This window comes from Leptodactylus fuscus, chromosome 1 (assembly GCF_031893055.1).
Source record: "Leptodactylus fuscus isolate aLepFus1 chromosome 1, aLepFus1.hap2, whole genome shotgun sequence".
Lineage (NCBI taxonomy): Eukaryota > Metazoa > Chordata > Amphibia > Anura > Leptodactylidae > Leptodactylus > Leptodactylus fuscus.
Window position 1 is genome coordinate 158,952,691 of NC_134265.1, and position 24,543 is coordinate 158,977,233.

Here is a 24,543-nt window from a genome sequence, read left to right on the forward strand (position 1 = left end):
TTTGGCAAAATGAGTCAAAAGAGAGACTTGACAGACTCAGAAAAGTAACAGATTGTGAGATATCCTGCAGAGGGATGCAGCAATCTTGAAATTGCAAAACTTTTGAAGCGTGAACACCGAACAATCAAGCGTTTCATGGCAAATAGCTAACAGGGTCACAAGAAGCGTGCTGATAAAAAAAAGGGTGCAAAATAACTGCCCATGAATTGAGGAAAATCAGGCATGAAGCTGCCAAGATGTCATTTACCACCAGTTTTGCCATATTTCAGAGCTGCAATGTTACTGGAGTATCAAAAAGCACAAGGTGTGCGATACTCAGGGACATGGCCAAGGTAAGGAAGGCTGAAAAACGACCACCTTTGAACAAGAAACATAAGATAAAACGTCAAGACTGGGCCAAGAAATATCTTGAGACTGATTTTTCTAAGGTTTTATGGACTGATGAAATGAGAGTGACTCTTGATGGGCCCGAGGCTGGATCAGTATAGGGCAGAGAGCTCCAGCAGGGTGGAGGTGGGGTACTGGTATGGGCTGGCATCATCAAAGATGAACTTGTGGGACCTTTTTTGGGTTGAGGATGGAGTGAAGCTCAACTCCCAGATCTAACCACTCCAACTTCCAAAAATATTAAGCTTTGATATTTCAGTCTTTTGGGTTGACTGAGAACATAATCATTGAACAATAATAAAAAGGATCCTCTCAAATACAACTTGCCTAAAAACTCTGCACACAGTGTAGTCTGAGAGACATATTTCTTAGAACTATTAAATAATATGCATGTGATTAATTTATTTTTTTTTAACAAATTCTCCTCCTAGCTTAATATGTGACTAAAAAAAGATGCTAAATTTTTAATTTTAAGTTTTTTTTATTTTTTGCTAAACCTATATTTAAGGATCACCTATACATTTAAATATATATACTATACCTTGCAATTTTCAGTCTGGCCACTAACCCTAATTAATCATAAGTTTCTGTACAGACCTCATCTCTCTGCAGAAACCCAGCAGGACTTTTAAATAGTCACAGTTAAAGAGGACCTGTTGCATCTCCTGTCCGTTTTAGTAAATAATTGTATTCTCTATAACAGCTTTGTAGCATTTTTTTCTTATAACTATTTGTCGTTAATTTAATGGTTAGATATTTATAAATAAATTGATAACTGTGTGTTATCATCTGGGGGTTTGTCCCTTCACGCTCTGACTGGCCAATCAGTGCTGTCATTGTTGAACTGGGTTGGTACATGTCACTTTGACAAGGAAAATGGTAACGCTCAGTCATGGTAAAAGATGCCCCAATGTTATTTCATGGGTAATGGTAATATTTACTAAAACAGTCATGTCAGTAGTACTCAAACATTATCATTAAAGGTTTTAAAAATTAAAAAAAAATAATAAAAAATTCTAAACTTTCCTTGACATCAGATCATTGGGGGTTTTACACTTGGCACCCCCATCGAGCAGCTGATATCAGCAGCTGTGACACCAAGTTTTCACAATGCACAGGGCACTGCCGTGTAATTCTGTGTTTTAAAAAGAAGTATAGGCCATCAATGTTGAAAACCAGTCAACCTCTTTAAGGTTTGTGGGGATTCACTCGGGTAGATGCTTGTAGCAGTGCAGGAAACAGGGACACAGACACTGGGTTGCACACAAGTTCAGGCTTTATTCACATGTAGTGCATACACTGCCTTGCAAAGGCACAGATAACCAAAACAAAAACCCTTCTCGGCTGAGAACTAACTTAAACATAGGAACACTTTCCCTGACTATACAGGAGACTGGCTACCAGTCTCCCACCTTGGCAACAACAACGGGTGGCACAGTACCTGCTCTTTATCATTCAGCATCAATCACTATGATCTGGTGCATCATAATATGCTCTAGTCTAACTTTTCACTAACTTTTAAGGGCTCGTTCACATCTGCGTTGCCCTCTCCGTTGTGCAGTTTTCCGTTTCCTGCATAAAACAGAGCAGGAGACGGAAACCTGCAGGAGGCTTTCTCACCCATTCATTTGAATGGGTGAGAAAGCTGTGCGGCAGTGAGCGTGTTGCGCCCTCCGCCGCGAAATGGGGTTTTATAATCCGGACACAGAGTCGGACATGCAGTACTCTGTGCCCGGATTAAAAAATCCGGTTTCGCGGCGGAGAGCATAAAACGCTCACCGCCGCTCACGGCCGGACCCGGTCTGTGCTTTGCGTCTTCTGGCATGCAGAAAATGGAAAGCACAGAACGGAAGGCTAAACGCAGGTGTGAACCTAGCGTAAACAGTATTAGTATCTCTGTCCCATTGTCTACAATGTACTCTCTAAATATAGGTCTTTTTAGGAAAATATATTAATTGTGTACCATATAGTATAGTGTTGTATCCCATATCAGAGTGCACACACAACACAAACTCCCCCTATGCTACAGTTGAAGTTTTCCAGAAACTTTTTTCATTATTTTTTTTATTTTATTTATTTATTTTTAAAAAAGGTCTGCTAGTGCTATTAATGGGTTAATAAATGCACCCATATACCTTTAGCAGTGTTTTGAGTGATTTCTGTGTGTCTCTGGGAGCTCTTGGCATCTTCTGCATTTGTTTACTGGTTCACCTTCCTGCTATGCAACTTCCACACTAACCCCACTCACCTCACTCCTCCCCTTTCCTCTCTCTCTCTCCCCCTCTCTTATACCCCCTCCCTTCCATACTCCTCCTGTCTCTCTAGCTATCCCGCCCGCTACTGGCTCTTCCCAACCAACTGAGCCTCCCCACACACACACAAACACATCATCATATGTGCCTATTTTCCTTCCAGACTTTATACAGTGGGACAGCCCATCCTTCTTTTTTGACTGCCGGCTTCATGCTGTAGACCCAGCGCTATGCTGTAGTTGACAATCCATCTCATCAGTGCAGGTCTCTGATGCTGCCCCCATGTGTGTGCAGTAGAGAAGGATTATTGGCTGCATAAACGAGTGCTGGGTCTATAACGCGTCGGCAGTCAGAAAATAGGGAAGAGCCGTCCCACAGGAAGAAACCTGGAAGAAAGAAAATAGGCAAGTATGATGGGGTGAAGGGCGGGAGTAGTAATGACGTTCCGTTTCCGGAAATGGGGAAACAGATTGTCACCGGATAACCAACAAATATCCCTGGATATGAGTAAATATACATTTTTGATAAATTATGTTATTTAGAAAGTAGGTGAGATGGTGTTTAAATTAGTGCAGGGATTTAATTTTATCCCGAACAACCCCTTTAAGTGTATTGACCAATTACCCACCTGACTTGTGAGATGAGAGCAGTCGCTACATTGCTGCCTTTGCTTTAGAGCAAGTTACTGTTCCAACTGCTGGTGTTATGAACTAGACAACCTCCACATACAACAGTCTATCACCCTAGTTTAGATAACAGCTCAGTGCAGGACCTCCGGCATCACATGTTTTGTTTTTTAAACACACATGGTTGTATTGAAAAAACTGTGAATTCTATAAATACTAGCCTGTCTTGGGGATTCGCAAGTGCAACAGGCTTGTTATTTTGTAAAGAAAATGTGGCCATGTGCCTGATTGAAAAGTAATGAAGTGTCTTTCCAAAAAGAGAAAGCCACTTAAATTTATCCCTTTATGGGAGTAGAGGCCGCAACAACATGACATTGGTATTGGAAGAAGTAATGGTGGGATTGTTTGTTTTATTTTCTTGTTCTTATGCCAACGTTGTTGCACGTGGCAAGTACAGAATATGGAGAATGAAAAGCTGGAATATCTTCCCTAATTTATTACAAAAGTTGGGAGCTAGAAGAGAACCTTGACTGACTATCCATCATCCGTTTATTGGAACAAATGCCACAGAAAAATAGCATTGGCCTAGTGACAATTTCCAGAAAGATTTCTGATACGGTCAGCCTGCAAGTTGAAAAGTGATAAAATTTGAGTTTATATAAAAAAAAATCCACAAAAAAATTATTCGGCATCGAGGAGTGAGTATCTTTAGAATTTCAAGAGAAAATGTCTGGCACGCTGTCAGTGTGTCTAGCCTTCGAGCTGAAGAAGCTGAACAATCTTCTAAGAGTGGCCAAGATTTAGAAGTTGTTATTCTTCTTTCTCTTCTTATTGCCTATCTGTAAATGTTTCCTGTAAGATATATATCATTGGGATGATGTCACTGATCCTGCTGTCGAGACATTTGGTGGCCTGAGCCTCCTGACAGGACTTCAGAGAGCACACCTCCCTTATGAGGCTCCACTGGAGGGTTTTGAAGTAACACATTCTCCCTGAGATTTCATGCATGTAGTAATCATTCACTGCCGCCGCCTTCTCAAACAGATTCTCATGCATGTGCTTCCATCGCATTCAATGTGCACTACATCTTACAGCCATGAAATGAGGGTGAGAAAAAAAATGGTCCAGTGAGGATGAGCTGGAGGAGGCTGATGGTCCCCGTCTGGTGTTGAAACAGGGCTTATAGTCGCAGTGTGTATCAGTACTAGCATTTGGCCTTGCTGCACTTCTGGATGGTGGCTTCTGGCATGCAGTACAACTAACTTAGGAGGCAGCTTTCCTACAGAAATAATAATCATTAGGTGTTCTTTATCAAATCTGTACATATGCCACCAGTTGGTGAAATGCAGTGGAATCCAGATGATAATGACTGTGCTAGGTGTGGATGTTTCTATACACACACCTCAAAAAGGTAATGGGCTTCATAGAGCAACACAAAGTAACACAATTTACCTTATTTTTCGGACTACAAGACGTACATAGGTTTTAGAGGAGGAAAATAGGGGAAAAAAATTTGAAGCAAAAAATGGTAAAATATTTAATTTATGGGAGTTGTAATTTTGCAACAGCTGCAAGGTCACATTGACAGGTGACCTTGCAGCTGTACGGGGAGGCATAGAGCGTTTTTTTTTTGCGGGGCCAGATGTACTTTTTAGTTATACCATTTTGGGGAATGTCTATTGCTTAGATCACCTTTTATTTATATCAGAGGCAAAATGGTGAAAAAAAACCCCGGCGGTTTGTCACTTTTGATTTTGACGTTCACCGTACAGGAAAACTATTAGTAGACTGGGTATTTTCGGACACAGGGATACCTAATGTGTATGTGTTTGACATATGATTTTCTTCTTTTATATGTATTCTAGAGAAAGGAGGTGATTTAGAACTTTTATTTATTTTTATATATTTTTAAAGCTTTATTTTTTTTAAAAAAAAAAACTTTATAAATACTTAAGAATGTGAGATTTAGCCCAAAAAAGTCCTGATCAGTGAGTAGTAAGAGTAGTAACCTAGAAAACTCTGAAATTCAGCTTAGATTTAAACAAAATGAGACTTTGCACTAAAATGACTGACTTTATCAGTAACAACAATGTAAGAAACACTTTGGACAATCAGATCACAGTGTAGCAAACTACAATAATAGTAATGGTAAATCTGACATTGTATTACAAAAAAATGCTCTGTAGCATAAAAGACTTAACAAAATGAGATTATTGGTGATGAAAGGGTGACCTGTACAGTGTATGTATAACACATTGAGCACCGCAGTCACACAGCACAGTGCAGAGCTTCTTCTCTTACTCCTATAATTTTTCTACCTATCTGTGTAAAATGTATTAAATTTAACTAAACTGTGCTCAAGAGTAGTCCTATCCTTTAATTCTGTATTCCAATTACAATATTAATGGTGTTTTTCCATTAGCAATGTTTTAGCAGCAATAAGACTACCATATGACAAATCGGCTTATTTTCTTATTTTCATGTAGTCAGCATCTTCTTTGTCTAACTTGAGCACTCTCCACTTACCACTAGTGATTGGCTGAGGGGCAGTCAGGTGAAGCCAGAAGCCCTCCTGGGTCACTGAGACAGTGTCCTTGTACTCCTCTGCATTTTTACTCCACAGTAAAGCCCCGTTCCCACGGAGTAACGCGCCGCTCATTTAGACACGTATACACGTGTCGGAGCGAGGCGCTTCAAAACAGATCCCATTGACTTCAATGGGTGCCCGTGTTACGCGCACTACACATTGAAATCAATGGGTTATAAAGCCTCCCATTGATTTCCATGTGTAGCGCGCGTAAGTTGGCACCCATTGAAGTCAATGGGATCTGTTTTGAAGTGCATCACACTGACACGTGTATACGTGTCTAAATGAGCGGCACGTTACTCCATGGGAACAGGGCCTCAATGTGGTGACAGCCATTATAGTTCTCCTGAGACCGAATTGCAGGAATTTTGATTTTGTTTAGAAAATTCGGGTCAAAACCAGTTTATGAATCTATTCATTCAACTGTAATTAAAACAGCTTCTTCTTTTTTTGTGCCAGAATATGGTGACGCCAAGAAAAAAATAAATAAATATATAATATATATAATAAATAATAAAATATAAAATATATATATTTTAAATCTTTTAAGGTATTAAAACATAACCAAAACTATATCACTATAATTGCTCTGACCTGAAAAATATAGTGAAGCAACCCCTTTAATTATGGTCAGGTTAATGTGGATGTATAGTCCGGGTCTCCCATTCACCTTAGACAGATATGGGTCGTCTGGATTTTACATCCAGGTGTAAAACTTATTTAAATGTGGGAGTTAAAGGAGAATTCCCACAAAAGACTGTCTCCACCACTTTTTATTGTCTACCAATTTAGATTTAGTTTTGACTTATTAATATAACCATTTCCCAATCTCTGCTCAGATTTTTGCTATGTGTCTCCAAAATGTGGTTATGTGCTGGAAATCTTACTGGATTATCAATGTTTCTGGATTATTGCCTGTGTAAAGTAACTGAGTATCTTGTTAGGAATATTCAAATTCCTCCTCTCGACAAATTCCTCCTCGTCTATATTCAAATCAGGCCCCACCTCTGTGCACTTGAGTCTGATATGCATATTTAATAATCAATCAATTTTTGCCTCATACGTGTTTCTGCTTCTATTAAAATGCCTATACTGCTCTGTTATTGCAAGGCATTTTGAATCTGTGAAACTTGTGTTTTTATTTAATACCTCTACTTTTTATTATTTACAGCTTGAAGATGGACATACCTTATTTGACTACAATGTGGGCTTGAATGACATTGTACAACTTTTAATCCGTTCACAGTCTGATGATGTAACTCCTTCCACAAAGAAGAAGGACTCCGATGGGAAAGCCCATCAGAATTCTGCAAATAAGCACAAATCACGAGCCAATTCCAATACTGTTCAGCCATCTACTTCTGCCCGAGCATTCCTCATTGATGCTGGCATTGGCATTTACAAGGTTTGTGCTGGTCTTATTTCTTGTAAATTTGTTTCAAGTTGTTTGTCCCACATATTACTATGGTAAAACGTTTTTTTTTCCCTCTAGACTTAAGGAGCCCCCGTTTTCATGTTTATCGGTTGTCTTTTTTTTTTTTTTCAAACTGAGCCAACCCAAGTTTCACAACCTCTCTTTATACTCTAATCCACCAATCCACCCAATTACTTTAGTCACTTGACATGTCCAGACTATTGAAACACGTGATATGGGTGTGGCTGTCGGAGATTAATTCACTACATTCAGTCTTGCCCTGACCCTTCATTCAGGCTGTAAATTGAATGTAATTCACACCCACAGTCCACACACCCTAGATACAAGCCAGCCATAAATTAACTTTAATGGTTTTAGTAGGAAGATCACATAGATCACATGTCAAACGCAAGCACACTTTAAAAAGATATTGGGTTCATAGAGCATACATGGATCACAAAGAAATAGACACACAAAGGTGACAAAACGAGCAAACATTTGTAGAATAAAAAGGAGAAAAAAAACCTTGGGAGCTATAAGTCCATTTGTTTCTTTGAGGTTTGGAAGATCTCAGATGGCATGGTCAAAACTCAGCTAGTTGCTGGCTCCAAAGTTGTGACACAGTTCTCCTAAATTCCATAGCTTCAGTAATGGTGAGTCAATGACTCATTCAAATGCACCCTGCCAGGGTACCCACTCTTCTCACTTCATGGGTTGGGTGGTGAACTGCTTCCTACATGGCTGGAAAATTAACTGCTTCATCTCCAATTGGAAAAGATGAGTTCTTAAAGACTTCTGGTCCTGCAGTCAAACCCCCTCTTTTTTTATGCCTGACTGGCAAAGCAGGTAGAATTAGGATAACAGATGGTCAATTTCTGGAACAGTCTACTGTACCCTGTATTTTTTGTGTTGTATGGGGTGGGGAGCTGAGGAGCATTTAGAAAGCAACTTCTTTGTAAAGAAAAAAACAAAAACAAAACATGTAAGCACGGTTTAAGCTTGCACAGTTGCATCTGAACAAACCACAAGACTTCTGATCTGGATCAGTATCCTTTGGAAATTGGAGATTTTTGGCCATAATTCTCACCTGTTTGGGGAAAACCAAATATATTTTATCAGCACAAGTATGTAAAAAAAAAAAAAAAAAAGCTTCAATAAACTGCATTTTCAAAAACACATGCATTATTGAAAATGTAGCATGTTAATTTTAGATGCAGAATTGTGAGCTTTATCGCTATAGATTTGAAGGGGTTGTCGGGGATAAGTATAAATTTCTACACTAATCTAACCGCCCCCCCCCCTCCCGCATACTTTCTAAATAACATAATTTATCAAAAAAATTATATTTACCAACACTCAGGGACATTTGCTGGTTATCTGGTTATGATCCATTTCTCCCTTTCCGGAAATAAAACGTTACTATTACTCTCCCCTCCTCCCCCCATCCACTCCATCATACTTGTTTATTTTCTTTCATCCAGGCTTCCTCCTGCAGGACTTTTCCTCCCTGTTTTCTGACTGCTGGCGCGTGCTATAGACCCAGTGCTGCTCTGTGCAACCCATAATCCACCTCTACCACACAGGCATGGGATTGTCAGAGACCTGTGCAATAGGGGTGGATTGTCAGCTACAGAGCAGCGCTGGGTCTCTAGCATACTTTAGGAGTCAGAAAAGAAGGATGAGCATCCTGCAGGAGGAAGACTGGAAGGAAGAGAGGTAAGTATATAATGGGGTTGGAGGTTGGGCTGAGTAGGTAGGGAAGGGCTAGTAGTGGGTGGGACATCTAGAGAGACAGGGAGGGGGGTGTATGGGAGGAAGGGGAGAGTAGTGAGGTGAGAGGTAGTTAGCACGGACGTTACATAGCAGGAAGCTGAACCTGTAAACAAATGCAGAAGATACCAGGAGCTCTCAGAGACACCCAGGAATCACTCAAAACACTGCTGAAGGTATATGGGTGCATTTATTAACTCATTAATAGCACTAATAGACCTTTTTTTAACCAAATAGTTTTTTGCCCAGAAAACCTCTTTAATAATGGAAGAAAAAATGCTGCTGGAAAAATGCAACATGTGTTGTTTGCTTTTTGTTTACATTATTGCTGCTAAAGTTGATTTTGCAAGCTATTGATCCCACACATTGCTCACATTGTTTTGTGCCTTAAAATACCTCCCAACACCCACATTAATTATAATGGGAGTCAATAGCAGATATTCTTTATTTGCAGCAGGCATTTCTTTCTGCCTTCCATTCATTTCAATAGGTTTTGCAAAGTGGAATCTGCCTGAAGATAGGTCACAACACCTTTTTTTCTCTTTATGTGATAAAAAAGAGAAGGAAAAAAAAAAATCTGCGTTCCTCCCGTTGAAATGAATTGTGGAGTTGGCAGTCGATTTTTGAGGTGAAATCTACCTGCACAAACTGTGGTAATTTTATCTTTTAGACAGCTTTTTAATTTGGAGGTATCTTGTGCATTTTATAGACGTGGTTTATTTAATTGTGTTGCTTAAACCTTCTAGAATCCACTATATTCCTTGTGTAAGAGTATAAAGCCATGAAGCCCTGCAAACATTGCAATTCCTTGCAGCAGAACAAATAACCAAGCTCTTAATATTTCTACGCAATCACAAGGACCTAAAAATACAGACTCCCTAAAGATGGTGGATATCATTGGCCACGAAGCTTGTTATGCAGAATTTAGAATAATAAGAAATACGGCAATAACTCTAAATAACATAGCCTACTGATGTATTAATCAGTTGGGTAGATGTAAATGTAAAGAGAAGCATCAGGTACTGCACAAAAGGTAGATTAAATGGTGGAAAACATTTGCTGAGGCAAAGCTGAAATTTTACTGCTTTAAATTTTGCTACAATTTTTTTTTTTTTTTTTTTTTGACAAATTCTTGTAAATGTTCACACAGATTGTGGTCTCTACATGATTGGAAGCTCCACGCAACCATAAGGGAACATGTACAGCAAATACCTGGAACATTTATTCAAGACTGCGGCAGTGTTTCAATTACACTACTCGCCTCATAGTCCTTTTACATGTCTCATTTAGCATTCAGTTGCCATGGGGATTTTACTGATAGTGAGCTTGCGTGTGTTCTGAACTTGTTGCAGTGACAGAAGCAAGCAGTTTTATTCTTTGTACCTTTGGTCCTCGTGAAGGGCTCAGTGTAAAATATTTGTGCCCCAATATTTAATTTTTAGTCATTTCCAAATGCAGAGACGGAGCGTAGAGGGCGTAGTAGCTTATTCGCCTCTCTGCTTCTCCTGACCATCTCTAGTGGAGCTGAAGACTAAAATACGTGTACATTGTCAGTCTTCAGCTTTTCAAAGTACAACTGGTAGAAGTAAAAAAGTGTCAAAGCTATGTATTCTAGTAATTGTCTCAATGGCGGCCTAGTTAGAGGGTCTTACTGCATTTACTTCCACCAGTAAATATTTCCTTTTTTTTTTTTTTTTTCAACTATAGTTTTTATTGAGTTTTCAAACGGGCATAACAATACAAACAATATTCAATGCAAAGGCCAAGAACAGGAGGGAAAGGCTGAACTGCCAGATCCCAAAGAAAATAAAACCAAAAACAATATACAATTCAGCATCACAATAATAAAAAGGGGGAGAGACAACAGACACACAGGAACAGAAGGGAGGGGGGGCGGTATGACTAGTGATTACAGTAAAAGAGGAGACGGAAAGCTAATTTAGAAGCTGTCAAGCAGTGCCATTCTTCTAAGCATTTACAGAGTTGTGTAAATGTGTCTTTACTGTTTACTACTCCTTTGATAAATCTTTCTACCATTTTGATACTAGTTGGTAAAAATATATTACATTCATTAAAGAGTCTATCTTCAGACAGTTACTTATTGTTTAGATAAAAAATAGATTTATTTAACCGGTTAAGGACCGGGCCCAAAAGTATGTTAAAGACCAGGCCTTTTTTTTCAAAACTGACATGTGTCACTTTAAATGGCAATAACTTTGAGACGCTTTAACATAGACAAGTGATTCTGAGATTGTTTTTTCGTAACACCTTGTACTTCATGTCAGTAGTAAATTTTGGTCGGTATGTTATGTCTTTGATTATTAAAAAATATGAAATTTGGCGAAAATTTGGAAAAAAAATGCAGTTTTCAAACTTTGAAATTGCATGTCTTTCAAATAGAAAGTCATACCACCCAAATTTTTTCATAAATATAATTAACCATGTCTTTCATTTATGTAGCAATCAAATTTTAATCACTCTTTAATTTTTTTCAGATATTATAAGGCTTACAAATCAAGCAGTAATTTTCAAAATTTTCAAGAATATTTCCAAAACACATTTTTCAAGGGACCAGTTCAGTTCAGAAGGGAAATTGAAAGGCCTCTGTAATAAAACCCCCCATAAGTCACCCCATTCTAAAAACTGCACTCCTGAAAGAATCCAAAACAGCAGGTAGAAAGTTTTTTAACCCTTTCAGCATTTCACAGCAATTAAAACAAAATGGAGGTCAAATTTACATTTTTCAATTCCTATCACTAATATATTCATTTAGCCCTAGAATTTACACATTTACTAAGAGTTAAAAGAGGAAATGCACCCCACATTTTGTTGCACAATTTCTTCCGAACACGACAATACCCCATAAGTGCTGTTACCCTAATGTACGGGCACACAATCGCTCTCAGAACGGATGGAGCGCTAATTGGATTTTGTAGGCCAGATTTTGATAAAATAGTTTGCAGGCACCATGTCCCATTTGCAGAGCTCCCAAGGTGCCAAAATAGTGGAAACCCCCCAAATGTGACCCCATTTTGGAAACTAGACCCCTCAAGGAATTTATCAAGGGGTATAGTGAGCCCTTTGACCCTACAGGTGTCTCACAGATTTTTTTACCATTTAGACGTGAAAATGAAAAATTACTTTTTTCATAATAAAATGTTACTGTAGCCCCAAATTTTTCATCTTTACAAGGGGTTAAAGGAGAAACTGCACCCCATATTTTGTTGCACAATTTCTCCCGAACACAACAATACCCCATATGTGCTGGTACCCTAATGTACGGGCACACGGTCGCTCTCAGAACGGATGGAGCGCTAATTGGATTTTGTAGGCCAGATTTTGATAAAATAGTTTGCAGGCACCATGTCCCATTTGCAGAGCTCCCAAGGTGCCAAAATAGTGGAAACCCCCCAAATGTGACCCCATTTTGGAAACTAGACCCCTCAAGGAATTTATCAAGGGGTATAGTGAGCCCTTTGACCCTACAGGTGTCTCACAGATTTATTTACCATTTAGACGTGAAAATGAAAAATTACTTTTTTCGTAATAAAATGTTACTGTAGCCCCAAATTTTTCATCTTTACAAGGGGTTAAAGGAGAAAATGCACCCCATATTTTGTTGCACAATTTCTCCCGAACACAACAATACCCCATATGTGCTGGTACCCTAATGTACGGGCACACGGTCGCTCTCAGAGCGGATGGAGCGCTAATTGGATTTTGTAGGCCAGATTTTGCTAGAATACTTTTCAGGCACCATGTCCCATTTGCAGAGCTCCCAAGGTGCCAAAATAGTGGAAACCCCCCAAATGTGACCCCATTTTGGAAACTAGACCCCTCAAGGAATTTATCAAGGGGTATAGTGAGCCCTTTGACCCTACAGGTGTCTCACAGATTTTTTTACCATTTAGACGTGAAAATGAAAAATTACTTTTTTCGTAATAAAATGTTACTGTAGCCCCAAATTTTTCATCTTTACAAGGGGTTAAAGGAGAAAATGCACCCCATATTTTGTTGCACAATTTCTCCCGAACACAACAATACCCCATATGTGCTGGTAATCTAATGTACGGGCACACGGTCGCTCTCAGAACGGATGGAGCGCTAATTGGATTTTGTAGGCCAGATTTTGATAAAATAGTTTGCAGGCACCATGTCCCATTTGCAGAGCTCCCAAGGTGCCAAAATAGTGGAAACCCCCCAAATGTGACCCCATTTTGGAAACTAGACCCCTCAAGGAATTTATCAAGGGGTATAGTGAGCCCTTTGACCCTACAGGTGTCTCACAGATTTTTTTACCATTTAGACGTGAAAATGAAAAATTACTTTTTTCATAATAAAATGTTACTGTAGCCCCAAATTTTTCATCTTTACAAGGGGTTAAAGGAGAAACTACACCCCATATTTTGTTACACAATTTCTTCCGAACACGACAATACCACATATGTGCTGTTACCGTAAAGTACGGGCACATGGTCGCTCTCAGAACGGATGGAGCGCTAATTGGATTTTGTAGGCCAGATTTTGCTAGAATACTTTTCAGGCACCATGTCCCATTTGCAGAGCTCCCAAGGTGCCAAAACAGTGGAAACCCCCAAAATATGACCCCATTTTGGAAACTAGACCCTTCAAGGAATTTATCAAGGGGTATAGTGAGCACTTTGACCCTACAGGAGTTTCACAGAATTGGCCCAGCAAATTGGAAAATGACATTTTTTGCTATAAAATGTTGCTTTAACCCAAAATTTTGCATTTCCACAAGGGGTTAAAGGAGAAAATGCACCCCACAATTTGTTACGCATTTTCCCCCAACTACAGAAATGCCCCATATGTGGCTGTAAAGTGATGTATGGGCATGCTGTGAGGTCCAGAATGTAAAGATCGCTATTGGGATTTTGGAGGGCAAATTTAGCTGGAATATCTTTCAGGCACCATGTTGCATTTGGAGAGCCCCTGAAGTGCCAGAACAGTAGAAACACCCCAAAAATGACCCCATTTTGGAAACTAGACCCTTCAAGGAATTTATCAAGGGGTATAGTGAGCACTTTGACCCTACAGGAGTTTCACAGAATTGGCCCAGCAAATTGGAAAATGACATTTTTTGCTATAAAATGTTGCTTTAACCCAAAATTTTGCATTTCCACAAGGGGTTAAAGGAGAAATTGCACCCACATTTTGTTACACAATTTCTCCCGAACGTGACAATACCCCATATGTGCTGGTAATCTAATGTACGAATGGATGGAGCGCTAATTGGATTTTGTAGGCCAGATTTTGCTAGAATTGTTTGCAGGCATCATGTCCCTTTTGCAGAGCCCCCAAAGTGCCAAAACAGTGGAAACCCCCAAAATATCACCCCATTTTGGAAACTAGACCCTTCAAGGAATTTATCAAGGGGTATATTGAGCACTTTGACCCTACAGTTGTTTCACAGAATTGGCCCAGCAAATGGGAAAATGACATTTTTTGCTATAAAATGTTGCTTTACCCCAAATTTTGCATTTCCACAAGGGGTTAAAGGAGAAATTGCACCCCACATTTTGTTACCCAATTTCTCCCGAACGTGACAATACCCCATATGTGCTGGTACCCGAATGTACGGGCACACGGTCGCTCTCAGAACGGATGGAGCGCTAATTGGATTTTGTAGGCCAGATTTTGATAGAATAGTTTGCAGGCATTCAATAAGTGCTTTAGCATCTTCTTAGAGTATCCAGATTTTTTGTGAAATGTTGAAAAAGATGCAAAAAAATGTAATTAGTATTTTTGTTCCCCAATGTATTCATCTAGGGGTATAATTTAGGGAATTTAGAGTTTATAACAATAGGAATTTGCAGGTTTATGCAAAAGATGGGGCTTGGTGGCAATCACAAAATTAGAAGTGGAATTTTCTGGGGAAGAGATCTAATAATGAAGAACAGTGTGGTATCTCTCAAAGCAAGGGACAATACACAGGCCTGGTTTTGAGGGGCATGAGGGACAATGGTAACGGGTATCTCTGCGTCGCCCATTTTTGGTGCAGACACGGCATTTTTTTTGCGCGTTAGCTCGTGTTGTTGTGGAGGGAAGTAGACTAATAAAATGCCTTTCAGTGAGTCGTTTGACATCTTCAGACTGGGGGGTCTCTATGGGGTCCTGAGGGTCAAAAAGGAGGTTGTGAATTATTTTTTCCTGGAAATCCAGATATTTGTCGGTGCCTCCCTTCTTTTTATAAAGTAAAAAGGCATTTTGGATTCCAATTTGAAAGAGGTAAATGGCCACTTTTTTATACCAGGTTTTGGTTTTTCTTTTTACTAAATAGGGCTGTAAGATTTGATCACTTAAATCCACCCCCCCCATGTGTTTGTTATACTCGGACACACTTATTGGCTTATGCTTGTCTGCTGTTGCCCCTCTTTCCCTCACTGCCACTGTTCCTGTGGGGTGTATTGTGCTCAACAAATAGACATCTCTCCGATCTCTGTATTTCACCGCCAACAGCTCCTCACAAGAATAAGAACAGGACTCCCCCTTTTGTATGCCCTTCCCCACTAGCTGCTGCGGAAAACCAATTCGGTTTTTGCGCATGGTTCCACATGCTCCTATGCTTGCACAATGCAAGTGTCTAAATAGGGCCACACCTGAATAGAAGTTGTCACAATACAAGTGGTACCCTTTGTGTAGCAGGGGCTGCATTATCTCCACCACTATTTTACTACTGATGGGAAAATTTGGGGGGCATCCTGGGGAATTAATTTTTTTATCTCGTCCCTCATATATTCTGAAGGCGGCGGTGTAGCCAGAACTGCTTTCGCAAAGCTTATATAGCTTTATGCCATATCTTGCCCGTTTGGAAGGGAGATATTGGCGAAAGCTCAGTCTACCGTGAAAACTAAGGAGGGATTCGTCCACACTGACGTTTTGCTCTGGGGTGTAATGTTGTAAAAAGGAGTGGTTCAAATAATTTATGAGGGGTCTCAGTTTGAATAACCGATCACGGTTTGGATCATCACTTGGGGGGGCCTGTGAATTATCACTGAAGTGAAGGAACCTCATTATTCGCTCATAGCGAAGCCTGGACATGACTGCCGAATATATTGGGGTTGACTGTGCGGGACTTTTTGACCAATATGATCTGATTGAGGGCTTTTTTACAATACCCATATTTAGGGTGAGGCCCCAAAATTTTTTCATTTCCACCAGATCTGTGGGTGTCCAATCTTTGGCATGGGCAGAGGAAGGTTTTTGGGTTATGTACTGGGTGGCATATAAATTCGTTTGAAGGACAATTTCATTGAGGAGGTCATCGCTTATAAATAAACTAAAATAATTCATGTGGGTAAATTGGGAATCATCCACTGTTATGCAAGGAGATGCAGTAAATGGGTGGACTCTAGGGGCAAAAGATGGAGCAGGTGCCCACTGGAGGGAACGCACATCAATTAGTGGGAAAGTGTCACTGTCTGCTGCCGCACTGCTAGTTCCGGCACCTTCACCATCTGAAGAGTCAATGTCATCAGGGAGAACGTCCCCTGAAGACAAATCTGAAATGACACTTGTATTGTCATTTTCATTGTCTGCAAATGTTTCAGTGTCAGACGCATCTGATGCATCTGACCAAAGAATGGCGTATGCCTCCTCACTAGTATAAAACCTCCTCGCCATAATGTCACTGATTGCGAGCCCTCTTTGGTAGAGTGGCTGTAAAGCGCCGCAGAACATGTTAGCGCTATACAAGTCACAGATATATATATATATATATATATATATATATATATATATATATATACCTATATGGTGGGTATATATATATATATATATATATGTATATATATATATCTAAAATTTATACGGTAGATATATATATAGTGCTAGAGAGCTGATTATTGTGAGCCCTCTTTGGTAGAGTGGCTGTAAAGCGCCGCAGAATATGTTAGCGCTATACAAGTCACAGATATATATATATACCTATATGGCGGGTATATATATATATGTATATATATATCTAAAATTTATACGGTAGATATATATATAGTGCTAGAGAGCTGATTATTGTGAGCCCTCTTTGGTAGAGTGGCTGTAAAGCGCCGCAGAATATGTTAGCGCTATACAAGTCACAGATATATATATATACCTATATGGCGGGTATATATATATATGTATATATATATATATCTAAAATTTATACGGTAGATATATATATAGTGCTAGAGAGCTGATTATTGTGAGCCCTCTTTGGTAGAGTGGCTGTAAAGCGTCGCAGAATATGTTAGCGCTATACAAGTCACAGATATATATATATATATACCTATATGGCGGGTATATATATATATGTATATATATATATCTAAAATTTATACGGTAGATATATATATATATATGGTGCTAGAGAGCAATTTATTGTGAGCCCTATAGGGTACGGTGACTGACACTTTCTGTAAAGCGCCACAGAATATGTTAGCGCTATACAAGTGACAGAAATATATATATATATACCTATATGGTGGGTATATATATATATATATCTCCCTATCTAGCTCTGATATACACAGATATATATATATTTATTTTTTTATATATATATATATGATCTATATATAGATTTGGGGATAGGGGATTAGGAATTAGGGGATCGATGGGTTTGGGGGCAGGATCGGGCAGTGGAAACTGTGTATATGGGTGTTTTTTAGCAAGCAATGTCTCAAGTCTCTCTCCTTCTTCTCTTCTCCTCACAAAGTAACAATGTGTAAGGAGAAGAGGAGAGGGAGGAGACTTGAGACGCTGCCTGTACTGTAAATAAAAGAGATCGCTGTGACTTGCTGTCACAGCGATCACATGACCGGGGACCAATCAGATCGGTCCCCGGCATCTTCACCAAGTCCCGGGGGGGCGGGGGGCGCGATCTGCTCCGAAATGGCACCTAAAGACCGGACGTATTTCGACAATAGTCCGGTCTTTAGGTACCAGCACATGAGGCCGTAAATTTACGTACGGCGGTCCTCATGTGGTTAACAAATTCTATAATGTTGCTTTTTTTCTGGTCCCTTTTGGCTAATGCCTCCTTCACACAAGCATGCTTTTGTTTATCAGTTGCGGATCAAAGAGCACATGCATTTCTATGGGCCCAGATGCATGTCCGCCCTATACAAGGACTGCAAATTATGAAGCATATCTGAGTTTTGCCCGCATTTGTGGCACATACAAGTGCTGTGGATCATACAAGTCTTCTTGTGAATCTGTGATTCTGGTTGGCATGATCTGTGATTATGGACATGTTTTTTGCAGATCAGTGTTTTGCGGACACTAAAAACCACTTTGGTTATGTGAAGGAGGCCTAACAGATTTTTGTGTAAATTAAGGGCAGGATTAGTAGTCCTCTTAATATCATCAAAAGACAATGAAAATGAACACTATTCTAAACCTGTAATCCCATATTTCAGGATTACACCATGCATAAAGGATCATAGAAATAGCACTACTCAACTGCACATGACAGCAACTGTGCATATGATAAAGAACTTGATCATAGGTGTCAGTGGGGGAGATTTATCAAGACTAGAGTTTCTAACAGCAGTCTTGATCTACCCTGTTTTGGAGTGAGATGTGCCTAATTTATGAAGAGAGAAGTTTAAAAAGGGTGACCTGGCGCCCGTCTGGTGGAAATAGTAGACTCCAGTCAGGAGCCCACCAGGCCAATTGCAGCTCTTACCCGGACACCGTCCCACACAGTGGGTGGTGAAAAAAATGGAAAGATTTGATTATTGATTTTAATTCTAGTATTTGTCTGTTACTGTATATTTTAGTGGCCTGAAGAAGACACCCGCCCAGTGTAGAAACGCATAGCCGTTTTAAGCTGTTGTTCATGTCCTTGGAGCAATAAAACAGAACCAATTCATCTTAACCTTGCATATCGTCATTTTTATTTTTCAAGTCTATTACGGATTTTGCTGCCTTTAGCGCTCTGCCAGTTCCCGTTTTTTCTATATATCCTTTTAATTTATGAAGAGGCTCATGCCTTTTAATGAATAAAGCGCATTTCCTACCCTTCAAGCACCAGAATCTCAAAAATAGACCAACTAGGAGCTGATTTAAATTTTAACTATAATTTCAGTGTCTGGAGTACATTATAGTAAATGTGCTAGGCCCACTGGAGGCCATGCCCCCATCTACAGGTGGGCTTTCACTGGAATTTTCCTATTATAATCTGGGAACAGTCACATGATGGAGGATCATACGGGTGGATTATAACACTCCCCCCTCCCCCCCCCCCCCCCATGAAAGTTTATGCTTCGGTTGTTGAGATATTCATTTATTTCAGAACTAGCAAAAGGGCAATCTGGAGCACCAAGAATGACTCCGTCTCTATTCACCACACTGCTATAATACATGCTCCTTCTACCGTTCCTTCTCTGTGACAGTCCATGTGAGATTTCAGCTTGGCTCTCTGTCTGAATGAAGGCACAAATTTTCAGAGGGAAAAAAGTGTTACAATTGGTTTAACCTGACCCATCTAACTTTGTTTCTGGTTTTAATTTGCTTCACTGTGCTGGAAAAAACAGGTTCCCTTTTAAATGTTGCCTTCCTGTATTGATGTTTTATTCAATTTTCCACAATTATACTGGTTATGAGGCGTTCACACTAATGCCGCTGCCCGCCCTGGGGTTTCCGTCATGGGGAAACTGGACAGGGGACGGCTTGCTGGCGGCCAGCTTTAAAACTCATTCTTTTAAATGGGTTATTAACGCTGACTGCTGTTGTCCGTATGCGGCCTCTCTGCCTGAAACGTGTGTTGTTTTTTTAGGGTTTTTTTTTTTTTTTTTTTTTTGCACAGGCACAACGTTCTGCATGTACGACTTTGTGTCTGTGCAAACAAAACGGTTTCCAGGCAGAGAGGCTGCATACAGATACCGGTGGTCAGCTTTAAAAATCGCAATCCATTCCCTATCCAGTGTTTACGACGGAAAAGAGGCGGTAGTGTGAACGCCGATTTGCTTTTCTCTGTTGTTAAGAGGTGTCAGAAAATGTTAGTCTCAGTTGTTCAGCCTTACATTTAACCATACGATGAGCTTGCCAGATTTACATTGAAACATTTACAATTCCATGCACTGTTTTCACTTTATTTTCTGTCTAACTCCAGATCAATGAGCTGGTTGATGTCCGTGATGTAACTATTGGAGCTTGGTTTGAAGCACATGTTGAAAATGTTACTAGAGCCACAAAGGGACACAAGAATGGAAAGGCTCATGTTAAAGGTGGCCACTCTTGTAAAGGGACCAATGGAAGTTTAAGTCCAGAACATTTGAGAGAGAACTCCGGTGTTTCCGATATCGCCCCTTCAACTTCTTACTCAGATTATGTGGATGAAGAAGATGTAACTTATTATATCAAATATGACGAGTAAGTCTTTTGCTGATGTAAGACATCTGGTATGGTGATTTATGTGATCAAGTCATTTGTGTATTTCCTGATGCACCCCTTGAAGTAGTGGAGTTGCAAATAGTTTTGTTATGTGGGAATTAAAGCATGTATAATTTTGTCCGCTCAGGGCAGAGTCAAGGAGAATATCATATACAGCAACTTACATAGAAGAAGAATGCAATACACATATAATATCTTGAAGAGAAGAAGGGAGGGTGTAGAGCTGAGTCAATGCTGTTTGTTCATGAGAAATCAAAACAGACAGAGAAGATAACATGACCAATGCTAGGGAATGTCTTCAGAGCCTGAAGTATGAATGCAGAAGAACACAATCCAGCTATGAAGGTTACTGAATAGACAAAACTGATTGCAAAAAAAAACAATAAAACTCTGTTTACAACAGGAACTTAAGGTCCTATTAGACCAAAAGATGTTTCTGAATATTGATCGGCTAAAAACTGTGCCAGCCATTGCTCTGTCTGCACCAGCCTTGTTACCCAGGCTGATATGAAGGAAATGCAAGAACGATCACTAAATCAATTGTTCCCTCGGTATATATTTTAATTTTCTGTTGACTGGATGGTGATTTTTTGTTTTTTTTATTGTCCTGAAATTAAAAAAAAAAAAAAAAAAAAGCTGATCACTTTATTCATTGGGTGATTGTTTGCACTACTAGGTAAATTTCAGGAACAAGTGACCATTCATTTCTCACAAATCTTTGTCTGATTGGGCCTCTAGTAATATATGAGTTTATTGATTTTTTTTTTTTTTTTTTGTGCACAAATGTGGTCATTAACTTAAAATAGTGGATACACGTTGGCTGTAGAGCCAACCTATTCATCTTACTGAGGACTTTAATTGTTTTTGTCGGCTGTAATGGTTGGTATATACTAGCACTAGTTGTACTGTGACTTATTTTTATTTTTTGTGCCAATTTGTAATAAGAGCCCTGAGAGAAGTGGTTTCCATGGTAATAAAATATAGATAAAAAATGTGGTTAAAATCTCTCAAATTGGGTAGCAGCACAGACCTAGCTCTTAAAGCAGGCTTTTAAATAAAATAGCCAAAAGTCAATCATGCAACTTAATTGAGACATGCAAATGTAACAAGTGGTGATTTATGTCTGATTTAATTGTGAAATTACAAAAATCTCATGAGACAGATAAGTGATTCAAATAAGTAATACTTCTGACGAGCAAGGGTGCAGGAAACTGCATCCTCTTTCAGATACTGAATAGGTGTAGCGTTTTCAGCAGTAAATGAATGAAAATTACAGTTTTGATATAAAGAGGTGGACTTATTGGAGGAGGTGAAAAGTCCTCTTCAAATTAATCAACTGCCCCAGCCCCAAAACAAATAGATTCTGCAGACAAGGCTTCTTCTGCCTAAGTTAATACACACTACCGTTCAAAAGTTTAGGGTCACTTACAAATTTCCTTATTTTTGAAAGAAAAACAGTTTTTTCAATGAAGATAACATTAAATAAATCAGAAAAACACACTATATATATTGTTAATGTGGTAAATGACTATTCTGCAAACGTCTGGTTTTTAATGCAATATCTACATAGGTGTATAGAAGCCCATTTCCAGCAACCATCACTCCAGTGATCTAATTGTGTTTGCTAACTGTGTAAGAAGGCTAATGGATGTTTAGAAAACGCTTGAAAATCCTTGTGCAAGTAAGTTAGCACAGCTGAAAACAGCTTTGCTGGTTAGAGAAGCCATAAAACTGACCTTCCTTTGAGCTAGTTGAGAATCTGGCGCATTATATTTGTTGGTTCAATTAAACTCTCAAAATGGCCAGAAAAAGAGAACTTTCATGTGTAACTCCAAAGTCTATTCTTGTTCTTACAAATGAGGGCTATTCCATGCGAGAAATTGCCAAGAAACTGAAGATTTCCTACAACGGTGTGTACTACTCCCTTCAGAGGACAGTACAAACAGGCTCTAACCAGAGTAGAAAGAGAAGTGGGAGGCCCCGCTGCACTACTGAGCAACAAGACAAGTACATTAGAGTCTCTAGTTTGAGAAATCAACGCCTCACAGGTCCTCAACTAGCAGCTTCATTAAATAGTTCACGCAAAACCCCAGTGTCAATGTCTACATGGAAGAAGCAACTCCAGGATGCTGGCCTTCAGGGCAGAGTGGCAAAGAAAAAGCCATATCTGTGACTGGCTAATAAAAGGAAAAGATTAATATGGGCAAAAGAAAACAACATTGGACAGAGGAAGATTGGAAAAAAGTGTTATGGACAGACGAATCAAAGTTTGAGGAGTTTGGATCACACAGAAGAACATTTGTGAGACACAGAACAACTGAAAAGATGCTGAAAGAGCCTGACGCCATCTGTCAAGCATGGTGGAGGTAATGTGATGGTCTGGGGTTGCTTTGGTGCTGGTAAAGTGGGAGATTTGTACAAGGTGAAAGGGATTTTAATAAGGAAGGCTATCACTCCATTTTTCAACGCCATGCCATACCCTGTGGACAGCGCTTTATTGGAGCCAGTTTTATCCTACAACAGGACAATGACCTAAAGCCAACTCCGAATTATTGAAGAACTATTTAGGGAAGAAGCAGGCAGCTGGTATTCTGTATGTAATGGAGTGGCCAACGCAGTCACCAGATCTCAACCCCATTGAGCTGTTGTGGGAGCAGCTTGACCGTATAGTATGCAAAAGTGCCCATTAAGCCAATCCAACTTGTGGGAGGCGCTTCTGGAAGCATGGGGTGAAATTTCTCCAGATTACCTCAGCAAATTAACAGCTAGAATGCCAAAGGTCTGCAATGCTGTAATTACTGCAAAAGGAACATTCTTTGACAAAAGCAAAGTTTGAGAGAGAAAATTATTTCAAATAAAAATCATTATTTCTAACCTTGTCAATGTCTTGACTATATTTTCTATTCATTTTGCAACTCATTTGATAAAGAAAAGTGTGAGTTTTCATGGAAAACACAAAATTGTCTGTGTGACTTCAAACTTTTGAACGGTAGTGAAGATCCCATACTCAACCTCCTAAAGAACTACAGATTTAACAAAGATCATGCTTTCTAATAAAGGAACCTACTAAAATGTCCGAGGTTCGAAATCCGATTCGAACAGCCGCTCACTGTTCGACTGTTCGAACGGATTTCGAACCCCATTATAGTCTATGGGGGGAAATGCTCGTTTCAGGGGTACGCAAATGTCGATAAAATTATACTTACCAAGTCCACGAGTGACGGTCGTGCTGGATTCTCCTTGAAGTATTCTCCCGGTGCAGCGCCCCCGCGGCGTCTTCCGGCTGGAATTCACTCTGCCTAGGCATCGGGGCCTAGGCAGAGCCGCTGCGCATGCGCGGTCGGCTCTGCCCAGCCCGACGCCTGAGCAGAGCCGACTGCGCATGCGAGGGCATGCCCGCGCATGTGCAGTCGGCTCTGTCTAGGCTGGATGCCTAGGCAGAGTGAATTCCAGCTGGAAGACGCCGCGGGGACGATGCACGGAGAAGACTTCTAAAGGTAAGAGAAGAACCAGCGTTGATTGGCAGAATGTATAGCATTCTGCCAATCAACGCTGGTTCTGCATCGAACCTTAAACTTCGTACAGCTAGTAGTGTTCGATCTAGTACGAGTATTTCAAATACCGTAGTATTCGATCGAACACCTACTCGATCGAACACTACTCGCTCATCTCTAGAACCTACCCTTCTGCAGGTTGCAGACCAGACCCCATTTTATTCAAAATGTAGACAAATATGTCCACCAGCTCATAATACATACTTCAGATCAGAGAAGCAGATATTCCTATCTCATTCTCCCCATTCCTATTGTCCATTTCCCTCTTAAGCACCACTGTAGACAAAATCCTGATGTTAGAGTGAATGTCAGGACTTTAAGCAGAACGAGATGGCAGGATTGAGGAGAGGTGAAGCTAGGTTCGCACTAGCATTTGGGTCTCCATCGTTTAGGTCCGCATGGGGACCTGAAGACATAGACCCTGTCCGCTTAAAAAGTGGTTACCCGAGGACCTCATAGATTATAATGGGGTCGGCCCGGTTTCAGCTAGTTTTATACTGAAACTGGTGAAAGGAAAAATCCTGCTTTCAGGACTTTTCTCTCTGCTGATATTAGG

The 24,543-nt window shown here is 39.9% G+C and overlaps 1 protein-coding gene across 1 annotated transcript in view; it reads left to right on the top strand.

Moving 5' to 3' along the window:
• The window catches only part of UHRF2 (ubiquitin like with PHD and ring finger domains 2), an 88,705-nt gene that overhangs the window by 19,104 nt on the left and 45,058 nt on the right, over positions 1-24,543 (top strand). The window contains exons 2-3 of the mRNA XM_075278919.1: positions 7,024-7,257; positions 20,153-20,412. Of these exons, the coding sequence (XP_075135020.1) occupies positions 7,024-7,257; positions 20,153-20,412 (494 nt within the window). The remainder of the gene's footprint in view (positions 1-7,023; positions 7,258-20,152; positions 20,413-24,543) is intronic.